We start from the raw sequence: 24949 nt of genomic DNA on the forward strand, positions 1-24949 counted from the left end.
AGAGTACACCAAAATGCATTTTATTCCCTCATCTCCGATCAGGAGACCTTGCAATATACTCTCTCTATCTATATACACTATATATATATATATGCGCGCAATATACTCTCTCCAGCTTATTGGATGTTATACCAGTTACAGTCTAGTACTTCAGGAAAATAGAATTTTGGTGAGGTTATTTATTTAGCAGCGAGTTTCAATATTAATAGCTACGATTAAGTTCTGTGTAACTGAGAAATTTTCCTATTCATCACAGTGATGTCCATTTTGCTAGTAAGCCACAAAAGTTTTCTGGAGTCCCTGAACAACATACAATAGCACATGTGTAACACTGCTTCCCGTACCCAGGGGAACAGTTGTGGATGATGATATGTGCATTTTCCTCCTCTAAATCCACATGGATCTGGCAGGAAAAAGTCTGTAAACACAGTAATGGCTTCATGGCCTGCCCCTTCACATAGCTCATTCCTGCAATATGACACCTCTTGCATTAAGGTGAAGTGTTTTTTATTGGTATTCCACATAGGTATTCCATTGAAAAGAAAATAATGATGCATTGGTTAAAGCCTAAAGTTCAGTTTGCTATGAGACAAGCTGTATTTTGTACTTGGCAACTTGTATATTTATATACACATGCTGTATGTGTCAACATCCTTTGTCTTATATGGATATACACTTTTGCATAGTTGCCATACTTTTTGTTCCATATTAGCTCACTGTTGTCTTTAAATCCAAACAGAAATGAAAAGAGCAGGCTTCATTGTGTTTGTGATATGCTGTGTGCCTTCAAGTCTACTCTGATTTATGGTGACCCTATCCTAGGGGTTTCTTGGCAATGTTTCTGCAGAGAGGTTGGCTGTTGTGTTCCTCTAAGGATGAGAGAGTATGATTTGCCCAAAGTAACCCAGTGGGCATCCATGGCTGAGTGGGAACCATGCTGGTTCTTCACTCAATTGGATACCAGAATTGTAATAATCTGAAATATCTTTACTCAGCCAAGATAACGACAAATGGGGTATGAAAGAAGAAGCATCAAATTAAATCTCAATGAGATATTTGAAGAGAAGGAATGAAAATCTGGTGCCCCCCAAAAAGTTTCCATAACAGTATTCAGAACAATGCTATAGAAAATCAGAGCTTTAAAGAAAAATTAGCATTATGAAATCAAGGGATTACAGTCAAATGTGACATTATTACTGCTTTTCAAACCAAGGGACTTTGGTGTGTTATCTCCAAGCAGTAGGGTGGGTTTTGACTCCAATATAGTACTCTGTAGGTGAAGTGTAGATCGCTTTCTGTTTTGAAAAAAGCCCACATCTGGGCCTAAAATGGTGCATGGGAACCTAAAAGCATGGCAAAAATGTGCCTCACAGCCTAGAGAGCATTTGGAGGCAAAAAAAGTTCTTTTTTTTTTTTTTACCCCAGTTGTGGTGTGGTGGTGTTGATGCAGCCCTTGTAATCCCCTGCCTCCCAAAATTGTCCACCCCTGTCAAAGGTGAATCCTGACTGTGCTTTCCTCCTTTTCCTTGTGAACTGCAGCTAGTGAGCATGAAAAGCTTGAGTGACATGAGACAGGAGGTAAAGTTCCTGACCAATGTGAATGCCACCAGTTCTTCTACCGAAATTTACCAGGCAGTGTCCCGAATTGTGTGCGGCCATCCTGAGGGAGGGGGCTTGCAGATCAAGTCTCTCAACTGGTATGAAGACCACAATTACAAAGCTCTCTTTGGAACCAACAGTACTGAAGATGATGCAGCTGATTTCTATGATAATTCTACCAGTAAGTAGAACTCATTGACCCAATGTACAGGTGTTTTATTTTGACACATTGTCAAAATCGCCTTTGTTGCCTAAGATGCAAGAATCAGTCTGAAAGATGGAAGGGGATATTGGGTAGGTTGTCTGAGTGTGAGATGGGAAGATACTGCTTGTGTCCCATATTGGGAGAAAGAAGGAAGAAATATGCTGTACTTTTCTTGCAGATTTATTTTTAAAAACATATATTTTTCTTAAAGCACCCTACTGCAATGACCTAATGAAGAAACTGGAATCCAGCCCACTTTCCAAGATTATATGGAGGGCTCTGAAACCTTTGCTTGTTGGCAAGGTCTTGTATACCCCGGACACACCAGCAACAAGAGCAGTCATGTCTGAGGTAAGAACATAGCACTCAATTCCAGTTTACCACATTTTATCTAACAAAGAATAAAGGCCACCTTTGTACATTTGCTGTGGGATGTTCCCTGTACACATGCAACTGCAAAGGCTTGTGTATTTTAGAGTCATGTAAAACTAAAAAAAAGTTACTTTTTGGTACTACAACTTCCTGAATCACCCAGGCGGTCTTCCATAGCTAATGCAAGGATTAGAGTTAGGGGATCCTAGGAGCTATAGTACAAAAAAGGTAATTTCCCCAAGCTTTTGTGGAGCAAAGATATATCCAGTTCCATCCCAGCACCTCCAGTTAAGGATCTCAGGCAGCAGCAATGCTGGGACTTTGCTTCTGAAATATCGTGTGTGTTTCCATGCATGTAAAAATATGGAGGGGCCTGGAGAGCTGTAATTTACAGGTTGAAGGGAAGATTAAAATGAATCAGAAATCACTGGGAGACTAGTTTGTTCTCTCCCTGCTCTCCTTCTTCATCAAGCTTTCTGTTTGTTTATGTAGTGCTGTTTGACATCCATAAGGCTCTGGATGACATGCACTTACTGATCCAAGCAGAGGCTTAAGAACAGCCAGATAGTTCTAAGTCATACAGTGCTTTTACATTTACATCCTTCTCTCTCTCTCTCCCTCAGTGGTAAGAATCTGTATAGAGTGTTCTGTGAGTAGAATTGCAAATAATCCAGAGTTTGGAAATGTTCCTGTTTGGGGGTCTTCAGCTCCCAAATACCTCCTGCCAGGATAGTGATTGAGAAGTTCTGGCAGTTTTAATCCACAAAACTCTGACAAAAATAATTTACTTGCTTAAAACAAAGGAGAGAGAGAGAGAGAGAGAGAGAGAGAGAGGTTTTAATTTTTGTGTGTGTATGTTCTAAACTTCTGGAATGAAATGCCCTGGCTATGGGCTTGGAGGGATAAAACCATATCCAATCCATAGGACAGAACAAAATCCAGTTTTTACCAGTCTGTTCTGTGGTTTTGGGGTTTTGATACTTACCTTTGCCCCTTCTACTCACCTGACAGGTAAACAAGACATTCCAGGAGCTTGGTGTCTTCCGTGATCTTGGAGGGATGTGGGAAGAGATAAGACCAAAGATAAAAGCGTTCATGGAGAAAAGCCAGGAAATGGATCTGGTCCGGGTCAGTATGCCATAACTTCTTCTTTCTCTGGTGACATGGGATAGAACTGTCGAGGCCTTGTTTACAAGAAGTGATTTAAATCTATTTATTTTAGGACTATAGTTGTCACTTTGGTCTCAAGGGAGGATGTGCATATCTGTGTAGTAGCTCATTTCTTGTGACAAGTCTGTTTGTGTTGGGGATTTCTTTCCTGTGCCACGGGGAAATGTCCAGGGATGGAAGGTCCTTTTTATCTCCCTCTCTTTAAACATCAGTTCTTTCTTTGTGATTTCTCTTCATCATTTCATAAAGTGTCAAGCAGATGTATTTGTTGGGCACAACTCAGAGAGGATTTTTGTTGTTTTGTTGTTAACTGCCCTCCAGTCGATCTAGGGTCATGCATAAATCAACTTCTCTCCCTCCCAACAACATACACTCTCCACAGGCTGTTGTGACTGTACACCTGCCAAGGACATGGCCCAGATGAATGTGAAATGAGGGGGGATATTCAAGTTTAGGCAGGCTTCACATTCTGTTAAGCTGAGCGCTACTCTAATCACATTACATGGGGCTCTGAACTAGGGAAGAATGTGATTAAATATTACCTCAATAGCTGCAGTGCAGAAAAGATGTACAGACCCCACCCCACTCATCACCACCCAACTTTTGTGGAGATGACTGTTAGATTTAATTAGATATTTGAGATAATAGTATTAAATGATCTTAATCTTTAGTACTGCAGTACAGGCTGCGAAGCATCCAGCCCAGTATCAGCTGTGACATTTAATCTGTTTAGCATTTGGGGAGCCAGGGTTTTTGTACAGGTTGAGTCTCCCTTATCCAAACTGCTTGGGACCAGAAGTGTTTGGGATTTCAGACTTTTTTTTTCAGATTTTGGAATACCTGAATTTGCATATATGTACATAAAGAGATATCTGGGAGATGGGACCCAAGTCTAAACACAAACTTAATTTATGTTTCATATAAATGTTATACACGTAGCCTGAAGTTTATATTTTAAACAATATTTTAAACAATTTTGTGCATGAAACAAAGTTTGTGGACACTGTACTATTAGAAAATAAAGGTGTCACTATCTCAGCCCCCCCCCCCCCATTAAAAAGTTTTAGTTTTGGAATATTTCTCATTTTGGAATTCCAGATAATGGAGACTCAACCTATAAAAGGTAATTTGCTACACCCTGAATTCTGGGCTCAAATTCCTTATCAATCATATAACTCACTAGAAAGAAAAAAGTAAAAAAGTTTCCTCCTTCTGTAAATGCACTAATCAAACTTTCACTGCTCACATATTCTACTTTGGAAAGCCTAAGAATCTGTCTAGGTCCAGACAGGTAAGACAGATGTTTTCTTTAACTTGCAATATTCTCAGGGAGTCTGAGTTTGCATAGGCAAAGGCCAGTTCATCCAGACTCAGTAGTCGTGTGAGAAGAGCATCACATTGCTGACTGTGCACCTGCAACAACAACAACTTTCTGGACAGTTCACTCAGTAGACGCATTTGGTAGCCACACAAATTTTGTTGTGACAGAAAGAGAAAGTTGTTCAGTTTGTAGCATCCTCAAAAGACAGGCTTTAATTTGCTGTATTCTCAGGGAGATCACAGGAACATAAAATGGACTGTGAAGTTCTGTTTCAGAGAGGATGCATGCTGGTTTTTCTAGTGAATGACCTTTGCTTCCTCAACTGGACAGCATTGGCTGGTTATGACTTTCTTCCTTCCCCATTCCTGCACAGATTGGTAATAAGGAAGACAGGTATCACAGTATGATGTTATAGTTTGCTCCAAAGTTTAACTGGGCGGGTGCAAAATAAACCCTCCCTTCCTAGGCTGCATCTGAGGGTGTTAGGGGTGACTGTGCATGTGACAACTGGTTGTACATCCACACCAAGTGAGAATGCTTTAGCACTGTTTTTATTTCTTTGTTAATTATATATATTAATCATTGAGTGACCTAGGCCCTGTGAGTAATATACTGTTTAACCACTTAAAATAATTCAAACTTAACATCCAAAAATATAATAACATCATACACACACACACACATCAAAACCAGCACTGAGAAAATTACCTGATCATGGAGAGCTAAAGTATTACAAAAAGGCAAAATGTATCCCAAAATTCAATAGTAATATGCATTCATGTAAATATTTAAATAATCAAAGGGTTAAGATGATATTAAAGGCCTGGGAAAACAAAAGGGTTTTTTGGGTGCAATCCAGCTCATATACTCCACAGATGGAGGACGGCTTTCCTGCTGCTTTGTAAGCATCTGAAATGTGGGGATTATATAGCCCTTCAGATTCTTAAACTACTGCTCATAACATTTCTCATTATTGGTCATACTTGTTAAGGCTGATGTGTGTTGCAGTCCAGCAACATCTAGAGGGCCATATTATTCCCTATTTTTTGTTAAGGACACACACTTTGCTCTGCCCTCATTCTCTCAAAATTCTATGGTGACACAAGAATGGTCATTTTAAGCTTTAAAAAATACCTATTTTTTCAGCATACCTTAAATTTCTCCTGCATTACAGAAATACCTCTTGTCTGTAGGTGGTCCTGTTAGCATGAAGCTATTTTATTTCCTATTATAGGGAATGACACTATTATAGGGAATGAGCCAAGCTCATTTTTAGAGGTTCTTTAAAGTAGCATACTAAACCCAAGATTTTGGCACTCTTGTGGTGCTAAAACTATAGTTACAAGATAGATAATTGGCATCTGTCAACTGAGATGGACTCCCTTTCCTTTCGTAATAGTAGGGATGGCCCTGCAGATGTAGCTTCTTGACCTACTAAAGTTAGAGACTTGTGTTTGGTTACCATGATGCCAGACTGTGCTCTGTGAATACTTATGCAGTGCATTCGCATGGTAATTATATATAAATTGTAGATTAAAAAGAGAAAAAAAATAGATTTTCCTGGATTTTTATTTGTTTTGCTAGCGCAGCAGAACCAGTTTCTAACAGGTTTAGCATGAAATTTAGGCTAAAATCCTTTATATAATTCCCTGGGAGTAATCCCATTGAACTACTGTGAAGTAGATATGAATAAGAGTACACCATAGTGCTATGCACGAGGAGCCATCTTCACTATCATGTTCAGGGTGACCAGATCCTTTTCTACGATATGCTCTACATTTCCTCTTTCTGTACAACAGGAATTTCAAAATGTCCTCCAGTTTGAGTATGACTAAGAAGCATGGATTTATATTTTTATTACTGTTTTTTAGCTTTTATTTGGTCATGTCCTACATTTTTCTTGACTGTCCCACATTTTGTGGTGCCTTGTCCTCCTTTGCTGTTATGACAACTGATCACTCTGATCATGTTATTATATGATCCCTGCACTACAACGTTGCTACCCAGTTGTGCCAGGTCACTTCTTTGCCTCATCCTTTAGCAGAGAGTCTTTTGGACTGTGCTGCCAGTAACAACCAACAAGGAGCTGAAACAGATTCTTCCTTCCTGGAAATTCTCCAGTTTTCAGTTGTGCCTTGTTTTGCTTGTTTTTGTCAATAATAGGATATCAGGGTTTTCCAGAGATGCTGTAGGAGGCTGCCACCTGGCGGGTAGAAATCAAAATAGTGCCAAGTGAGGTTCTTTGAAAAGAGTGAGATAAACATTTTGTTGTTGTTGTGCATCTTCAAATTGCTTCTGACTTACGGAGAACCTAAATCATAGGATTTTCCTGGCAAGATTTGTTCAGAGGAGGCACACACATTTAAAAAAAACACTGTCTGTAGCCTGTGTATGCCCTATTTTCTAATATTAGGTATATAAAAAATGTACAAAGACACCAGTTTCATCCACTTGTCATGGCTCCTTCCTTCAGAATCCCAGGATTTGTCAATGCTGAGGCACTATATGGCAGAGAATTCTGATTCCCGTGCTATCAAACTCCAAACCAGGATTCCAGAGGATGTAGTTGTGTCAGTTAAAAGTGTATCAAAGCAGTATAACAGTATAGTATAGATACATGCTTTGTCAGAGGACAGTCTCTTTTTGTGATCAGGGCCATAGTTAGTGCTAGTGGAGGCTTGGCTCCTCAAGAGTAGGGTGGAAGAGGTGGGCAAAATAAAGCGGTTTCCAACTGCTTTAAGATGGGGCATTTAGATGATGCACACCTCCAAAGCAGGAAGAAACTGGACTGAAGCTGTGTTGCTGGGATAGTTTGGCTTATTCTGGAAGATATGCATCTTCGCACCTACATATAGCCACCCCAATAACATACACAGTGCGGACAGCCAAAGAGGGAGGCATGGGGTGAAGGGGTATGTAGGGTGGACCTCCATGATTGTGCTTTGCCAATGATTCACTCACACACCAGCAGATGGACGGTACATTACACATGCACCAATCAAACAGACAGCCATCTAACGGGATGGCATCTGAGCAGACATGGGAGTTACTTGGGGGTTGCCAGCGGTGTGTTTGTGTGACAATGAGCATGTATGGTGAGGAGGCAACCCCCCCAAAAAAAGCCAGTGGTGCAGTTTGATACCGTACCATGCAGTTGGGCTGTGCATATTTGGCCTGCCTTGGAAGTAGACCGTGTGGGCGGCAGGGGTTTGATCCACTTTGGGGGGGAAACAGGATTGATATGCTTTTTCCTGCCCATCTGCTCCGGCCATATATTTCAGGGTCAGGCTCCCCCCCTTAAAAGTTCAGCTTTCATTTAAAAAATGGTCAGGTTTCGTATAAGGAAACTTATATTATATAAATTATATAATATAATTTAAGGAAATATTATATTTATATAGATAAATATAAGATATATAAGTATTCTAAATTGATACAGTTACAGGAACACTGTACGAGATTTTATTTCTGAATGTGTAGCTTGACCTTTGCTGAAATGAGCATAAAGTAGAAAGAATAATTGGCATGGTGATATACTTAAGTAGACTAGTAAATTTGAGGAGGTTTTGGGAGGGGTGAATGAGGTGTTGCTAAAAGTAGATCTGGATTGAACTCAATAGCCAAAGGCCCAAAACTGAGGAGAGGGACATATACAGAATTTACAGTTTATTTTCCTGCTGATTAAGATGAATTTTTCCCAGTTCTCAGTATTTCTCAACTGAGCTGGAAGTAAAATTTCATTGCAGTAATGTTGGTTCTGGCTAAGTCTGAAGTTATCCCAGATTCTCACAACTAGACATTGAAAGAGTGAGACTATATGCAGCTTGGATGTATCCAGAAGGAAAAATTTAATAACATATGGCTTGATCCACTTAATCTGAATAGTCATGGAAGAATTGGGAAGAGGTTAGAAACAACACCTTTGTCCCCCTTTAAAAAATAAAAAAGTTTACCTGTTACAGCATCTGTTGCAAGTTGTAAAATGATCTTGATGGAAATGCCATCCCTTTATTTTTAAAAGCTTGTTTTTTCTTAAATGAAAACATATTCATGGCAGCTGCATTGGCCATAGAGCAAAATGTTAAAAAACCAAGAAAGTGACACAGGCCTGTGACTCTAAAACTGTCACTTTTCTTCTCCTGTATGCTTTTGAAATATATTTTGCCTGATGAAGAAGCCAGAGGAACTTTGCATGATGTGGTTTTTAATATAGTTTTTATTCATTTCATAATGATAATAATAATATTAAAAAAAGATTTCAATCTTCATGATGAAATCATAACAACTATAACAAGGAGTTTGCATTATGTGTTTTGTGCATTTTGGTTGGTCAACGAAGGCATCGTTCCTTTGTGGATTTTGTTTTATTTAAACATTTACCTAACAATGACTTGCAGATGTTTAGTTTTCCTACTTATTTGTTCTGTACACCTGTCAAGTAACAGGTTTGAGCCTGAAGTGGAAAGACTTAGTAGTAATTCTGTAAATTGTTGCTCATAACTCTTTCCTCCTTTCGTCAGTGTAAATTTAACTAATCTTCTTCATCATGTTGATTCATTTTAGACATTACTGCAGAATAAGCTGTATTGGAGCCACCACCTGATAGGCTCAAGCTGGACTGTTGAAGATGTCGCCTTGTTTTTGGCAAAGAATCCAGAGGATGTTAAGCCTGTGAATGGCTCTACCTACACCTGGCGGGATGCTTTCAATGAAACTGACTATGCTATTATGACTATATCTCGCTTCATGGAAGTGAGTTTTTTTTCATTGTTGTTGTTATTATTATTATTAACCTTTATTTATGAAGCGCTGTAAATTTACACAGCGCTGTACATACAATCTTTTTAGTTAGACGGTTCCCTGCCCTCTGACTTACAATCTAAAAAGACATGACACAGAAGGAGAAGGGAGTGGTGGAGGGAAAGGGTAAGAGGTCCAGCAGTTCCTCTCTCCCTCCGAGGCCTGGACCAAGGCAGATGGACTGGAGGGAGGGCTTGGCTTCATAATGGATGGTTAATCTTCTTCCAGGGAAAAGTTGGATACTGTGTTGTTCCTATTATCTTTAAAGGTGGTTTAAAGCATGTTTTTGATGTGATTTATTCATCAAGACCATTTTTCTCCCCCAACTCTAAATTGATTCAGAAATTCACTAGTTAATCCCAGCTAGAGTAGACCCACTGAATCAATAGAATTTTGGTAAGTCAGCACTAACATAAGCCCCATTGACTCAGGATTCTGGGATTTTTACTCAAGTGAAATGATTGAGGCTGCATCCAGATTGCAGAAATAATCCAGGTTGACACTGCTTTAACTGCCATGACTCAGTGCTATGGAATTCTTGGATTTGTAGAGACATTTAGTTTTCTCCGTCAGAAAGCTCTGGTGCCTCAACAAAGTACACTTCCCAGATTTCCATAGCATTGACCCATGGCAGTTAAAAGTGGTGACAAACTAGATTATTTCTCCCATGCAGATATAGCCTGAGTCAAATCACTGACACAAGATTCTTGGATTTGTAGTTGGGACTCTAGTTGGGGCTATGAATTGGCTTTAGCCCATTATAATTAAAAGCACACAGTAATGGATTAGCATAAGTTTGATTTCAAATTTCAGATTTTTATTTCAGAAAAAAATTCAGCCCATCTTCTGATTCAGTTATTTCTTGCCATTGTAGTGTGTGAACTTAGACAAGCTGGAAGCTGTACCCAGTGAGGTGCGCCTGATCAATAAGTCCATGGAACTGCTAGACCAGAGAAGGTTTTGGGCAGGCATTGTCTTTCCTGAAATTGCTCCTAGCAGTGTGAAGTTGCCCCAGCATGTCAAGTACAAGATACGGATGGACATAGACAGTGTGGAAAGGACAAACAAAATTAAGGATGGGTAAGCACGCCTCAAAGAAGCTTTTTAAAAAGTAGATTACAATGTGAGGGTTTTTAATAAACAGCAAATTTTTGTTCCACTTTTGTATAGGTACTGGGACCCAGGTCCTCGAGCTGATCCTTTTGATGACATGCGTTACATCTGGGGAGGCTTTGCTTACTTGCAGGATGTGATAGAGCAGGCAATTATCCGCACTCTGACAGGCTCTGAGAAGAAAACAGGCGTCTATGTTCAGCAGATGCCCTATCCTTGTTATGTGGATGACATGTGAGTGACAGTATAAACAAGCAGCCTGTTGGCATAGTTCGTTCTTTCTCGAGGCAAAATGAATATGAATTTTAGGGGTGGATACCTGAGAATTAATTTAATCCAGTCTGCAGAGGCAATGGCAAGAAAGAGTCTCTATGAAGAGGTTTAGAAGTCTTTGTAGAGAAGTTGTTTCATAAGTGGTACCATTTTCCCAAAGATGGTACTGTCTGGGAGAAGAAAGTTACTTTAGAAAGCTTTCATAACCCATTTCAAATAGAACAAGTGTGTTCAAAATGGTGGCAGATAATCTTCCTAGAGCAGTTGATACCTCTTGAGTACAATATGGATCTGAATAGGAAGGAGAAGACAGTCATGATTGTTTCCATCAGTGGCATATGAGATGTCTAGTGGAGATCTTCCCTTGTTCATCCTACTATAGAGAGGCTTAATATCTCCAAACAGTGGCTTATCATCCAGCTATAATGATAGCCATTGGTAAGCAAAACCACAGATGATATTCTTAATCCTTTCGAAGATGCCATCCATTGTCACATCTTGGGTTAATGAATTATGCGTTGTATGAGGAAGTATTTCTTTTTGTCTGTCCTGAGCCTACTGCTTATCCAAGAGTATAACTTCAAGTCACTGCCTCACTCTCTATTGCTTTGCCCTTCAGATATCTACGTGTCACAAGTCGGTCCATGCCTCTTTTCATGACACTGGCTTGGATCTATTCTGTGGCAGTAATTATCAAAGGGATTGTTTATGAGAAGGAAGCCCGGCTGAAAGAGACAATGAGAATCATGGGCCTGGACAATGGCATTCTCTGGCTGAGCTGGTTCATTAGCAGCTTCATCCCCCTCCTCATGAGTGCAGGGCTCTTGACAGTGATCCTCAAGGTGAGCATCTTTGTGGTCTTTATTTCTGTAATCCTTACAGCAGGCCTGTAGGTAGGCCAGTATTTTTTATTCTTCATAATGCAAATGGGAGTTGGAGGCTGAGCAGTGGTGGCATCCTTCAAGTTGGCCAATAAATGTGTGGCACAGTTGAGATTTGAACAAGGGCATGGTTTTCCTCACTCACACGTTAACAGTCTTTGAGAAGAACCTGTCATTTGCTAGGGTCTCTACTCTGGCCTGTGGTGGTCCCCAGTAGTTCTGCCCCAATTCCCCCAAAGCTTTAGACCCCTGAAAAGGAAGATGAGGCAGGAGATGGTAGGCTCCACAGTTGGCTTCAACAATCCCCTCACTTTTCCTGCATAGAGGAGGCAAGTTCCTCAGTCAAAGTGCTGGTTTTGGGAGAACAAATTGGGTTAGTCTACATTAACATGTGGAGCAAACAAATTTGTCACTGATTCATGGTGGGAGTAGTTAGCCTTGTTTAGGTACTGTGATGACTTAGAAGTTAGGTTCAGGGCCAATTTGAATTGAATTCAGTGTCAGTATCGTTAGATACAGTGCTCCCTCGGGTTACGAAATTAATTCGTTCCGCGGCTAATTTCGTAACCCGAAAAACCTTCGTAACCTGAATTGCCATAGGCGCTAATGGAAAAAAAGCCGCGGCTCCGCCGCGGCTCCATTGAAAACAGCGCCGAGGTTTTTTCGTAACCCGAAAAAACCTTCGTAAGCCGAAACAATAAATCCCTATGGGATTTTTTCGTATCCCGAAAAATTCGTAAGCTGGGTAATTCGTATCCCGGGGTACCACTGTATATAGAAAAGCTTCATTGGATTTCTCTTCCATTTTCATCATGGCCTGGGGTAAGGAGGAGGAATCACCTTACCTGCAATGACATAATGCTAGCTCAGTAGTTGACCATGTAGTACATTTTAAGAAATTGAGACCTATGCCATAACTTCTCAAGGAAATCATCCCTATCCAAAGGGAAATTGGTATCATCTTGTGCAGACAACCACTTATTATAGCCTTGACCAGATTACTCAGTGTAGTACACTATTCAACTATAGGAAAGTCAGTGTAGCATAGCAACTAGAGTGCTGGCTTTGCATATTTGTTCTTTGGGAGTGAAAGGAATGCAAGAATGATTGCAGAGCCTAGAGGTGACTGAGCTTGCTTTCAGAGAAAACACAGAGAATTCCAGGACACTGTTCCTTTACTGTCAGCATGTTCTAAGGATGAGGTGACAGTTGCAAACACTGGCCTTAATGTTGAAAATACAGTGGATAGGGAGATATAGTCAGACCTACCTGCCCCCATAAGTGAATATTTCTATATGGTACCTGTGCCTTTCAACAGCACATGTTTACTTTGAAGAATTTTAGGTGTGCTTATAAAGGCATAGATTATGACAATGACAGTGATGACTTATGAACTGGCTTATAGCCTCAAATGCTTCCTAAAAGTATGACTGATCTTCTCTTTATCCAGAAAGGAAACTTGCTGCCCTACAGTGACCCCAGCGTGGTGTTTGTCTTCCTGTCTATCTTTGGTATAGTGACCATCATGCAATGCTTCCTCATCAGCACCTTCTTTTCAAGGGCCAATTTGGCAGCAGCTTGTGGGGGCATCATCTACTTTACATTCTACTTGCCTTTTGTGTTATGTGTTGCCTGGCAGGACTACATCAGCTTCTCTCTTAAAATATTTGCCGTAAGTAAATGGGGAATTGGCAGCAAGGGAATATTTATTGGAAGATGAGCAAAAGAGCCCAAACCTCATCAACTAATGTGGTTCCTTACATCATTTATTTAGACATGCCATAACTAAGCTATTTATCAACTGTTCATCAGCTTCAGGTGCCCAGTGTTAAAAGAGTTTCACATATACAGAATTTTGATTTGCTAACCTATGGATGGAAATATCACAGCAGTGCCATAGGAAGCACTTCCCTTTGTCCCATTTTGTTTTCAAAATGGCATGAATGGGGCCAACTGGATGGCTCCTTACCACCTGCTTGCTAGTCCCAGAACTGAATGGGTATTGATCAGGTAGTAAGGATCCACATCATTTGTTCTATTGAAGACTTAAAATTTCATGGAGTGGCATGGCAAGTGGTACATGCACAGAAGTCAACCTTTGTTAATTTGTGTTTGTAACTGTGGGTGCACAAACCTAGTTGCTTTCCTCAAAGTTAGAAACTTAATCAATGAATGCAGCAAAGATGTTAATTGGCTCCTTTCTTCCATAGAGCCTGCTTTCTCCTGTGGCCTTTGGGTATGGTTGCGAGTATGTTTCCCTTCTTGAAGAGCAAGGGATTGGGGTGCAATGGGACAATGTGTTTGAAAGCCCCAAGGAAGATGACAGCTTCAACCTGACCACTTCTGTATCTATGATGCTGTTTGATAGTTTACTGTATGGGATTATGACTTGGTATATCGAAGCTGTCTTTCCAGGTGAGAAATCATGCTTTAATCTCTCTTTGTCTTGGCTGGCTTTTTCCAGTTGCACTGCATCCTTCTCTTGGTGAGACCTCTGTGATATTTCAAGGATGAATAACTGGCGGGAGCTGCAACATTCCTATTTGCCATTTGGCCCACTGAGTCACTGCCAGCTGGGGATGCTTCTGCTCCCACTAGGCTGTCCAGCCCTGGGGCATCACAGGCACAGAATTCTCACAGTGACAACAATATCAGGTTCTTCTGTTTGCTGAAGACAGCAGGCCTGGGAACACATTCTGTGATATCACTTTTACAATACTTTCCCCTTAACAGGTGATTGTGGGAGGCTGTGCCCTCATAGTAGAAGATCCAGGATAGAGTATCCTTGGCTGTAGCAGCAATTCCTTCTTCCCCAATCCTCATTTCTAGCTCTGGCCTATGACTAGTTAATCTTCCCAACTAAATTATATCCAGCAGATTGAAGCTCCTATATAAACCCTAACATTGGCCACATAGCCAATGGGGAGAGTGTTTGACATGGTGGTTGATAAACTGATTCCTCATCTGGCCAATGCTTAGGAGAAACAGGATTTTCTAAAATTTGAGTACACAGTACCTTAGAAGTAAATCCTATTGAAATTTAGGGAATTTACCTCTGGGTAATCATGCATGGGGTTTGTGCTATAAGTGCGGTTATCTGATTTTCCAAGCATATTTTTTTAGATTTGTTTTCTTAAAAAAAAAGGATCCCTCCTCCCCATTTAAATTTATCCTCCTTCAGCCCTTTCAGTTTTCTTGGAATAATTTCTTGAGCTCTACCATTCTGATGCTGCTTTGAACACTTCCTGCATGGTATATTTCTCGATAATTTGATTTCAAGCACTCCGAGTTTTGCTAAGTTGCTTTGTGTCACTTCATTTTCCAGAAAGGAAAGGCAAGAACCCTATTCCTTCAATCTAATTATGGTAAACCATCCGATCTAAGCCTGTATAAAAGCAGGTCAAATGGAGGCAAATTGAGCAGCAGATTTACAAATGGAAATTCTCAAAGGATGCCAAAATGTTTTTGAGTGCTGGTTAAAAGAAATGAGATTCTAAGTGCGAATTGAAAGAACTTTGTATTTCTTCTCAGTACATGTCACTGCTAATAAATCCTCTTTCAGTTTTTAGACTCAGATCATACCTAGTGGTTTCCAGATAGTCACTAGACTATCAGGGAGGAACTTTTGACTCCAGACAGACTCAGAACTCAGTCAGGACACTGTGGATACACTGCAGTATCTGCAGAATACCCTAAATCTTACATTTTGAGAACTGCTTTTTGCATTTCAGAAATACTGTAAATGACTCTTACCAAATCTCAAACCAACCTATTTTGTCTCCTGTTTAGGGCAGTTTGGCATTCCAAGACCCTGGTACTTCCCCTTTATGAAGTCCTACTGGTGTGGTGAAGAATCTGAAGAACACCAACTCCCTTCTCTCTCTGCAGGATCTTCTGAAAGTAAGTGCTCGATTTGCAAACTTAGCTGTTCATTGGGAAACAATAAGTTCTGTTTCATGCTGTATTAGAAGTCAGAATCCTTTCCAGGAAAAGGAGAAATCCTTCTGCTTCATATAATTATGGAGTTTGTGGTGGCAAGATGAAGTGATGATCACTAGCTATGTTGTCTTTAAAAAGTAGAACAAATTCATAGAGAACAAATCTAGCCATGGCTTTTAACCAGGATAGATGACAGGTCCTCTCCAGTCAGGGACTTTTCCTCGGTTTCTAAACCCACTATAGGTGTTCTAACTAGAGAAGTAGTGTAACATTGAACATTAAATACTGAAAAAAGACAGCAGAGAAGGACCATCCATTTGATGCCTTGGTTTGGAACTCCAGTGAATATAACTGCCCAGCTGAGGAGAAAATACGGGATACATTGAACTTAGTCCAACCAAGCAAGGAATTGTTTGAATCCTTATGTTCTGCCAGGATAAACTTAGCCTGAGCCTACCCACAGGCTACAGGAAGCTTGACCTAACCTGACCAAACCAAGTACAGACCATTCATCCTGGAGGCCCCTTCTTTAATAGAGGGCTTCCTGCAGAACTCAGTTAGGCTTCCAAGAACCACCTTCCCCTCTCGTAGTCAGGAAATTGCTGCATTGTCCACATTTCACCCTCTGATCCCTACTCGGATGGTTGCCCAGCCCATCACTGAAGTAGCCTGAACGATTTGAAAATATCCTGTGTCTCATTAAGCAGAGTTACTTGACTTCCCTTTTTCTGCAGTCTGTATGGAAGAAGAGCCAAGTCACCTTCACCTTGGGGTGTCCATTCAGAAGTTGGTGAAAGTCTACCGAGACTGCAAGAAGCTGGCTGTAGATGGCCTGACACTGAATTTCTATGAAGGGCAGATTACCTCCTTCTTGGGACACAATGGAGCTGGAAAAACTACTACAATGTAAGTGGCAGTGTTGTGAATGTGGGATAGACCTCTTCCAGAACCATGTTCCACTCTGTCTTGTTGGATTCAGTGTTCCTTCTTGTTGTGTTTAGGTCCATCTTGACAGGATTATTTCCCCCAACTTCGGGCACAGCCTTCATCCTGGGCAAAGACATCCGTACCGAACTGAACACTATCCGGCAGAATCTGGGTGTTTGCCCCCAGCACAATGTTTTGTTTGATGAGTGAGTAAAAACATGAATAATTTTGTTCATTCATTTCTTTTCATCTTTTTCATAAATCTCCAGACATATGATGGTGCATACCTTTGTGGGTATGCCTGGTCATGTATATTGAGAAGACCCTTTAAGGGCCTCTTTCCATTGTAGGTGCAAATAATGGAGTTATTTCAAAATGGCATTGACAACTGCTTCTAGTGCATCAGAGAAGATGGCTTCCTAATGAAGCAAAAATGGCTTCCCTATTGGTGTTGAGGCCATTTTACATGATACTTTGTCACTGTGATCAGCAATAAGAGTTGGGGGGGTTCTGCCCCTGTTCCAGCTAGAAGGCAAGGACAGGAGTGAAGATGGGAAAGTGTGAGCTTGAAGTCTTCTGAGCTGCTGTGGAAAATTATGCCTTAGTGTGGGACTCTCCTGAGAGCATGGTATCTGTACTTTGTCAGCCTCAGACTAGGAGGTTAAGTAAACATTCCTGGTCCTCCCCAAGACCAAGTGTCATTCTTGGAAAAATGCTATACCCTGCCAGAGTTTTGCAATAACATAATTTTGGAAGTACAGTTGGCCCTCCATATCTGTGGATTCTGCATCCATGACTTTAACATATTTTTAATCCAAAGCTTGAGTTTACTATTTTTAAATAAGGGACAGCATTTTACTATGCCATTACTTATAATGGAACTTGAGCATTCAGTATCATGGACAACTTTTCAACTCGACTTAAAAGATTTTTTTTTACTTGTAAAAACTTTGTAATATAAAATAGAATGCAAGATGTAAGAAAGTTATTGGCATAGCCAACAAGAATAAATTTCAGTGCTAGTATATCAGGACTGTATTTCAATATAAAAATAAGTAGAATACATTTCAGTGTAGAAATAGCAAAATATATTTGCGTATAAGTGTACCACTTGGCTCTATTAATGCAAACTCTGTCACAAATTTCTGACAAGGAAAGCTATGTCACTATTCTCAAACTGAACCCTTAGGTAAGATGTTGCCACTATTAAAATTCTTGTCCTTAAGGAGTTCAAAGGCTGAGTGCCCCTTACCTTTTCATAGTCCTTGAAGCTACTGTCAGTAATAAGTAATTGTATGATTAATAACTCCCTTTACTGACATGAATTGGCTTGTAATGATTGTCTCTTCTCAACTGATGTCCCCTGATGGGCCTACTTTGTGAGCATACTGACAAAAGAAACCATCTTTAACACTGTTGAGACTGTTGCCAGGCTTTGATCCACTCTTTATTTCATAGTAAGGAGGGCAGCCAGTCACCCTTTTACTCTTTACTAAGCAGACTTTGCTGTATGCATTCAAACTAGGTAGCAATTCCCCATTTCCTACTTCATTATTTCTTCAGCAATCAGTGCTCCCCTCTGGCTGTCTACTTCAGGAGGTATTATTCATTAATATCTGCCACACTATCCACAGGGTACTATTTCACTTGAATAGGCCCTCTGTGGTGACGGTTGTAAAGGTTTGGAGGGTGAAAAACCATGCTAAATACATTTGAGCTCTTCCACACTGCAGAAATAAAGCATTTTGATGCCACTTTAACTGTCATGATTTAACTCTGTTGAATCCTGGGGTTTGTCGTTTAGCCTGGTCTGACAGAGTACTCTAGGGCCTCACCAAATTACAAATCCCAGGATAATGTAGGATACACTAGCAGTTAAAGTGGTGTCATTTATTTCTGCAATGTGGATACACCCTTAGTCAAAGCTTCTGATTGCATGCATCACGTGTGTCATTTCTCCTCCACATGTTCACCATGAAGACGCATGGTGTACAGGACAGAAAGAAATCCATCTTTTCCATAATTTTAAAAATAGAGACCTTTTGTTCTTTTGCATTTGTTGTACAGCCAAAATTGATTCTCTCAAAACAAGTCACCTCAGATGACCAAGAATTCTGCCTGCTCCAGATGTTCAAAAGTTGTGACTTAAGCTTCAAACTCACATAGTTTGCTTGGAAATAGTTTTGTTTTTAGGGCGGGGAAACCCCCATGAGATTAATTTCTGTTTATTTGAATTTTATTTTATTTTGTTCTGTTTTTGTTTGTCTCTAAGCTGTTGGGGAATAGGTTTCCAGTACATTTTAAACCTTTTTCCACAAACATAGGACTGAAAAGCGCGCGTTAAAAAGCTAGTAATTATTCATCATAGTTTATTTATCATACATCCTCTGTCCAAAAATCCTCTGTCCAAAAAAAAAAAGCCTCAAATCCTATGTGCAAGAATGGATATTTTTTTAAAAAGAAAAAGGCACAATTTTATAGAGTCTGCTCCAACGTGGTGATAATGATGAGAATTTTACTTTAGTATGTCTGGAGGATAACAAGGCTAGTAGTGTATCCACACTGCAGAATTAAAACAAATTGACTCCACTTTAACTGCCATGACTTTATCCTACAGAATTCTGGGATTTGTAGTTTGGTGAGACTGGTGCTCTCTGACAGACCAGGCTGAATACCTCACCAAACAACAAATCTCAGGAATCTGTAGGATAGAGTCTACTTCTTCTCCTTCTTCTTGTTCAAAACTGCTCTTTTCCCTGGCTGCTTTGCAGCTTTGGGAGCTGATATCAGACTTGGAAAACTGCTTGGAAGGGAACAGGTTAATCAATCTTCCGTGATATTATTCCGCCTTATACACACAAGTACAAAGAAATGTCAAGCCTTCTGAGGCAATATTTTTCATTAAAAATATAGTCTGCTGTTTAGCATGCAGAAGTTTCTGGGTTCAACCCTGCAGCATCTTCACTTAAAAGTCAAGTGGCTGGTGACAGCACAGACTTCTACTTGAGACCTTGAACAACCACTTTGAGTCAGAGTAGGCAGTGCTGTGCTAACTGGACAAATTGTCTGAATTAGTATGAAGTGGCTTCCTAATTTGGGACTCATCCTCAGAAACTGTACTCTTTTAAATCACATTTTCAGTTTAAAAACAGATAATGAAAAAAAGGCAAAAATGTGTGTGTTTTTCCCATCACCCGAAATGTGACTACTATTCTCTCCCATATGCCCAGGTTGACGGTAGAAGAGCACATTTGGTTTTATGCACGCCTCAAGGGGCTGTCGGAAAACTTAGTGAAAAAGGAAATGGCACAGATGGCCACTGATGTTGGCTTGCCTCATAAACTCAAATCGAAAACAAGTAAACTTTCTGGTAAGTGTCATTTGTGCATCCATATGCTATTATCTTACCTGCGTAACCATGAGAGAATAAGAACAGCACTTTTGGGTTAGACAGATTTTCTTCTAGATAGGCCACTTCTAGTTCCAATAAATCATGCTCTTCTACCATTAAAAACAATTGCAACTGATTTTCCCTACTATTGGGACATGTTTTGTATTCTCTGTGCTTACATCGCATCACGTTCTATGCAGATTGGTGCGCTGAGGACTACTTTTCTGTATTTTTGAGAGGCATTGTTTTGACTTGGCACTGAACACCATTTTTACATCTATCTATGTAATTATTCACATCTGTCTTCTTTTCATTTTTCATTTTTTTCCCAGAGCTAAAACACTTTGGTCCTCCAGCTGGTTTGTACTTCAGCTCCCAGAAGCCCTAACCAACTTAGATAACAGTCAGATATTCTGGGAGCTGAAGTGAAAACATCTGGAAGACCAAACTTTGGGAATCACTGATATAGACAATAGACCAGTCTCTATGTACACATTAATCAGTTCCTTACTGAAAGTATATTCATAGTACCATCAGATGTTAGTTTGAATTATAGAGTAGTTAGGACAGAAGATCAGGGCTGGAGAATGTGCCCCCCCCCAACTGTTATTGGACTGCAACTTCCTAAAGGTATAGGCAACATAGCAAATGTTGTGGTGGGGATGATAGGACTTGCAATCCAACAACATCTGAAGAGTCGGTTCCTCGTGTCTCTGAATTCATTCACCCAAATGTGCTATAGCAATGCTGAAGACTCCTTCACGTTATGCTCTGTTAAACCATCTATTACATTAGAACAGTTTTCTATTATTTTGCTTCACAGGTGGTATGCAGAGAAAGCTTTCGGTAGCTCTGGCCTTTGTGGGTGGCTCTAAAGTTGTCATTTTGGATGAGCCAACTGCTGGTGTTGATCCATATTCTCGCAGAGGGATCTGGGAACTTCTTTTAAAATATCGCCAAGGTATTTACCCTTTCCTCTTACAAAACAGTGAAAAGTAGGAGTTATAATATATGATTGTTATACAGAGAGAGGGGTAATGGTTCAGTGGACAGGGCACAGAGATCCATTGAAATTTCCAGATAGGTCTAGGAAAGACTTGTGTTTGAAATCCTGGAGAACTGCTGCAAGTCTGTACAAACATCATTGAGCTAGAAATACCAGTGGTCTGATTTGATATAAGCCAGTTTCTTGCAGAACTTGCAAAACATTAGTTTTCCAAAGGTTTTCTACTGGTATATTTTTGCTTGCCTTCTCTGTGTGCATGAATGAGATTCATAGTTGGAAATTATTAGAAGATAGTGACAGCTGTTTTCCTACCATAACCTGTCACTGTTTTCTGTTATAACTGAACTATATCTGAGTTGTCCAAGCTATGTTGGTCATATGCTTTCTTCACAAGAGGAGAAAAGCACATACGAAGATGCCCCATTCCAAGACAGATCATTGGGCCTGTGCTTTCTATTCCAGCTGGTCCTCCAAGATACTCAGGCTAAGGGTTTTCCCATCCCTGAGTTCCTTTTAACTAGAGAAGCCAGGGGTTGAACCTGAGACTATCCTCATGCAGTGCTCTGTTGAGGTAGTGAAACGTAGCAGTGTGAGATTTTGGGAATTGTAGCCCAAACACAATTGGAGGGGTCTAACAAAGCATGGCAGCAAGAATAGTCACATCGTTTCCCAACCAGTTTTAAAATGAAAACTCTTGACCATTCCCAGTGTGCCCCAGAAGATTCCACTCTTATTACTGACCAGTTTTAAACTACACTCCCTTCCCCATCAGAGCCTTAAAATGAAATAATTTTACAGGATTTTCCTGGGAGTCAGGGTTTTCATTACATTTTCAGTATTTTAGAGCACCCCTGCTCATCTAAAGAAGATGTTTTCAAGACTTGCAGCTTTGGCCTTTTCTGATAGTTCATCAACTGTTTAGCATATCAAGAGACTGAAAGATCTGAATATATCAGGACATCTTTGTATTTAGCAAGATCCAAAGACCTTGCTATCAGACATTGATCAGATCCTAGGTTCCACATTCGTAGCTAATGTGTATGTGATTAGAAAATAGATCCACAAATGGAATTAGAAAAATTGGCAAAGAATCTAGGAGAGCTGTCCAGTGTAGTTTTTTTTATTGTGTTCCAACATAAAAGAGCTGTCCTATAAAAATCCTGGCCAGATGGTACACAGTTTCCTTCTGGCTAAACTGAGATCTGGACGAGGGATTAAAATGTAATACAAAATATAATCAGAATAGAACTTATTTTGTTAAGGGAAGAAACATCACAGTCTGACCTCACATTTATTGACATCAAAGCTAGAGCTGGCCAAAGAGCCAAATGTCTTCAAGCCTCAAGCCCCTTCATTAAAACTAGTAGGAGCACAGCTAAACTGGAGGCATTTAAAACTTGTGACCAGATGAGATGGTATCCATGACCATCTGCAATCAATTCCCTCTTTTCTATAATTTCTTCTTTTAAAAAGGGACTTTTAAAATAAAAATTTTGTTTATGAAAAACCCATTGTATATTTTACTACTGTATACGCTCATTTACAAGTTGACCTCATGTATAAGTCCAGGGAAAGTTTTAGGGTCAGAATCATGCATTTTGCTCTGAACCATGGATTTTAAAGTCATTTTTAAGCATAAATATATATTTGAGTATGTACGGTATTTTATTCAATATGTCACATTTTGTACAAAAATGTTATATTTTGGGTAAATGAAACACATATTTACAAAAAAACATGGTATGTAAAATTCAATTTTTTGCACAAACAAAATTTTCACAAAAAAGTTTTGATATGCAAAAAAGTAATCAAAAATGCCCCAGACTTTCATAACATGTTGAGACATACATTCTTATCAAGGACAGGAAAACCCCAACTCCTTAATCAGATCTCTGTAAGCTGTCAATTGTTTTTAATAGGTAAAACATATGGGTGAGGGCCAGCATGGTGCAGTGGTCTGAGTGTTGGACTGCAACTCTGAAGACCAGGATTCGATTCCCCACTTGGCCATGAAACCCACTTGGTGACCTTGCTCTCATCCCCAGGGGAAGGCAATGGCAAACCCTCCTATGATAGGGTTTTCTTGCCAAGAAAACCCTATCATAGGGTCGTTTTATGATCACCATAAGTTGAGCATGATTTGAAGGCACACAACAACAACACAGCTGCTACACTGTTGACATGTACTTGATTTCTTGTTTTCTGTTTTGTTGTCAGGCCGCACAATCATTCTGTCCACGCACCACATGGATGAGGCAGACATCCTTGGAGACCGAATTGCCATCATCTCTCATGGTAAACTCTGCTGTGTTGGCTCTTCTCTGTTCCTGAAGAACCAGCTGGGGACAGGCTACTACCTGACCTTAGTCAAGAAGGATGTGGATTCCTCTTTGAGTTCCTGCAGAAACAGCAGCAGCACCGTCTCTTACCTGAAAAAGGTACCACAAAGCTCTATATGGCTTGCTGTCAATTTTCTTTTAAAACCTACCTAAATGTGAAGACTCTTTTGCTTTTTCAAGTCCTACATCATCTCCATTTAGAGCACAGCTAAAAATAGAATATAATAGTAATTTAATAATAAAATTCAGTCACAAAAATCACTTCAGTTTGAACCTCTGAGGAATGTTACTCAGTGATCACTCACTGATTACTCAGCTTTCCCCAGGAATGTACTGAAGTTATTGAATGGGATGTTAACATTCCTTTTGTAACTAGAAAAATGCTAGCAGTTCCTCTTGTGGTTGCTTATGTCTCAGAAGCAGTAATATAAATCTTTGTCAATTTCATTAACATGGGCAAGAATAGGTCTTTTAATCCTTTTCCTCCCCATTATGAGGACATCATCAGAGCTGCAAAGTTTTCAAGAACTATTTGAAGTTTGGGATTCATTCTGCAAAAAATCTACCTCCATGGAAAACAGCATTTTCTGTCCACTTGTTTTCTACATAAGAAATAACATTACTGCACAGAACATGCTGTTTTCCAAGTGAAAATCACAAGTGTTTCCCACCTACCTCCATAAAGTCAAGTCCCATATGACTTTGGGACTGTGCAGATTGGCGGGAAAGACCGACCTGGGGGTGGAGTTGGGGTATCGCATCCACATGACACATGCCTTGGCTCCACCCCTAGGTTGGCATGACACCATGTGCCACATCACATGGTACGTGGCATTACGGTGCTCTTCTGGCGCTGTGTTTAGATGATGCGGTGCTGGCAGCTACAGCTCCCTTTCCAGGGCACAAAAAGGAGCTGCTATTTGCAGCTCCTTTTTGTGCCGCAGAAAAGCCAGATCAGGGCCATGGCGTGCCGTTTCAACCATGTGCGGTTTCAACCAGCGTTTCAACCATGTTAGTGATATAGCATTACACTTACACTTTAAATTTCAGTGTTTCCTTTCCTTTCCTTTCTGTTTTTTTAAAATAGAAATTGTAATGTATTTTCATACTTTCCTCCTGGATTTGTTCAGATTGGAAGTAATTGGATCATCCTTTCTTTTGTAACTAGGATGACAGTGTCTCTCAGAGTAGCTCTGATGCTGGGCTTGGCAGCGACCATGAAAGTGACACTCTGACAATAGGTAATGGTTTTAAAAATAAAACAAATTGTACTGCAGTGTTTGTAGTTTTATGTAACTAGACTTGCTGACCATCACTAGGTTTGATAATGGATTTGATAGTGTTGTGGCTATCCTGAAATCCTTTCCCCAACCCAGGCTTGCAGTCCTGATAAATAGATAATTTGGTCTGAATATATTGAGTTGGATGTAGAATTTGCTTCTACCATCTGTGTCATCCCTTGAGGGGGCTTCCACTCAGAAGGCTCCAGGTTGGCAAAGGAGGAAGGCATTTATCATTTTCTTCCTCCTGTGTTCCCTCTTCTGCTATTCCAGAGGTCCCCCAACCCTCCAGGCCAGATTTGTTTTGAGGGGGTACTGGAGTCTTCAGGGGTA

General features: G+C 40.1%; 1 protein-coding gene across 1 annotated transcript in view; it reads left to right on the top strand.

Annotated features, from left to right (window-relative positions):
- The window catches only part of ABCA1 (ATP binding cassette subfamily A member 1), a 132343-nt gene that overhangs the window by 78729 nt on the left and 28665 nt on the right, over positions 1-24949 (top strand). Inside the window, exons 9-24 of the mRNA XM_042453684.1 lie at positions 1540-1780; positions 2016-2155; positions 3188-3304; positions 9231-9419; positions 10342-10547; positions 10638-10814; positions 11473-11695; positions 13185-13406; positions 13945-14149; positions 15524-15634; positions 16408-16579; positions 16675-16806; positions 19831-19970; positions 20815-20952; positions 23215-23435; positions 24505-24577. Of these exons, the coding sequence (XP_042309618.1) occupies positions 1540-1780; positions 2016-2155; positions 3188-3304; positions 9231-9419; positions 10342-10547; positions 10638-10814; positions 11473-11695; positions 13185-13406; positions 13945-14149; positions 15524-15634; positions 16408-16579; positions 16675-16806; positions 19831-19970; positions 20815-20952; positions 23215-23435; positions 24505-24577 (2707 nt within the window). The remainder of the gene's footprint in view (positions 1-1539; positions 1781-2015; positions 2156-3187; positions 3305-9230; positions 9420-10341; positions 10548-10637; positions 10815-11472; positions 11696-13184; positions 13407-13944; positions 14150-15523; positions 15635-16407; positions 16580-16674; positions 16807-19830; positions 19971-20814; positions 20953-23214; positions 23436-24504; positions 24578-24949) is intronic.

This window comes from Sceloporus undulatus, chromosome 2 (genome assembly GCF_019175285.1).
Source record: "Sceloporus undulatus isolate JIND9_A2432 ecotype Alabama chromosome 2, SceUnd_v1.1, whole genome shotgun sequence".
Taxonomy (NCBI): domain Eukaryota; kingdom Metazoa; phylum Chordata; class Lepidosauria; order Squamata; family Phrynosomatidae; genus Sceloporus; species Sceloporus undulatus.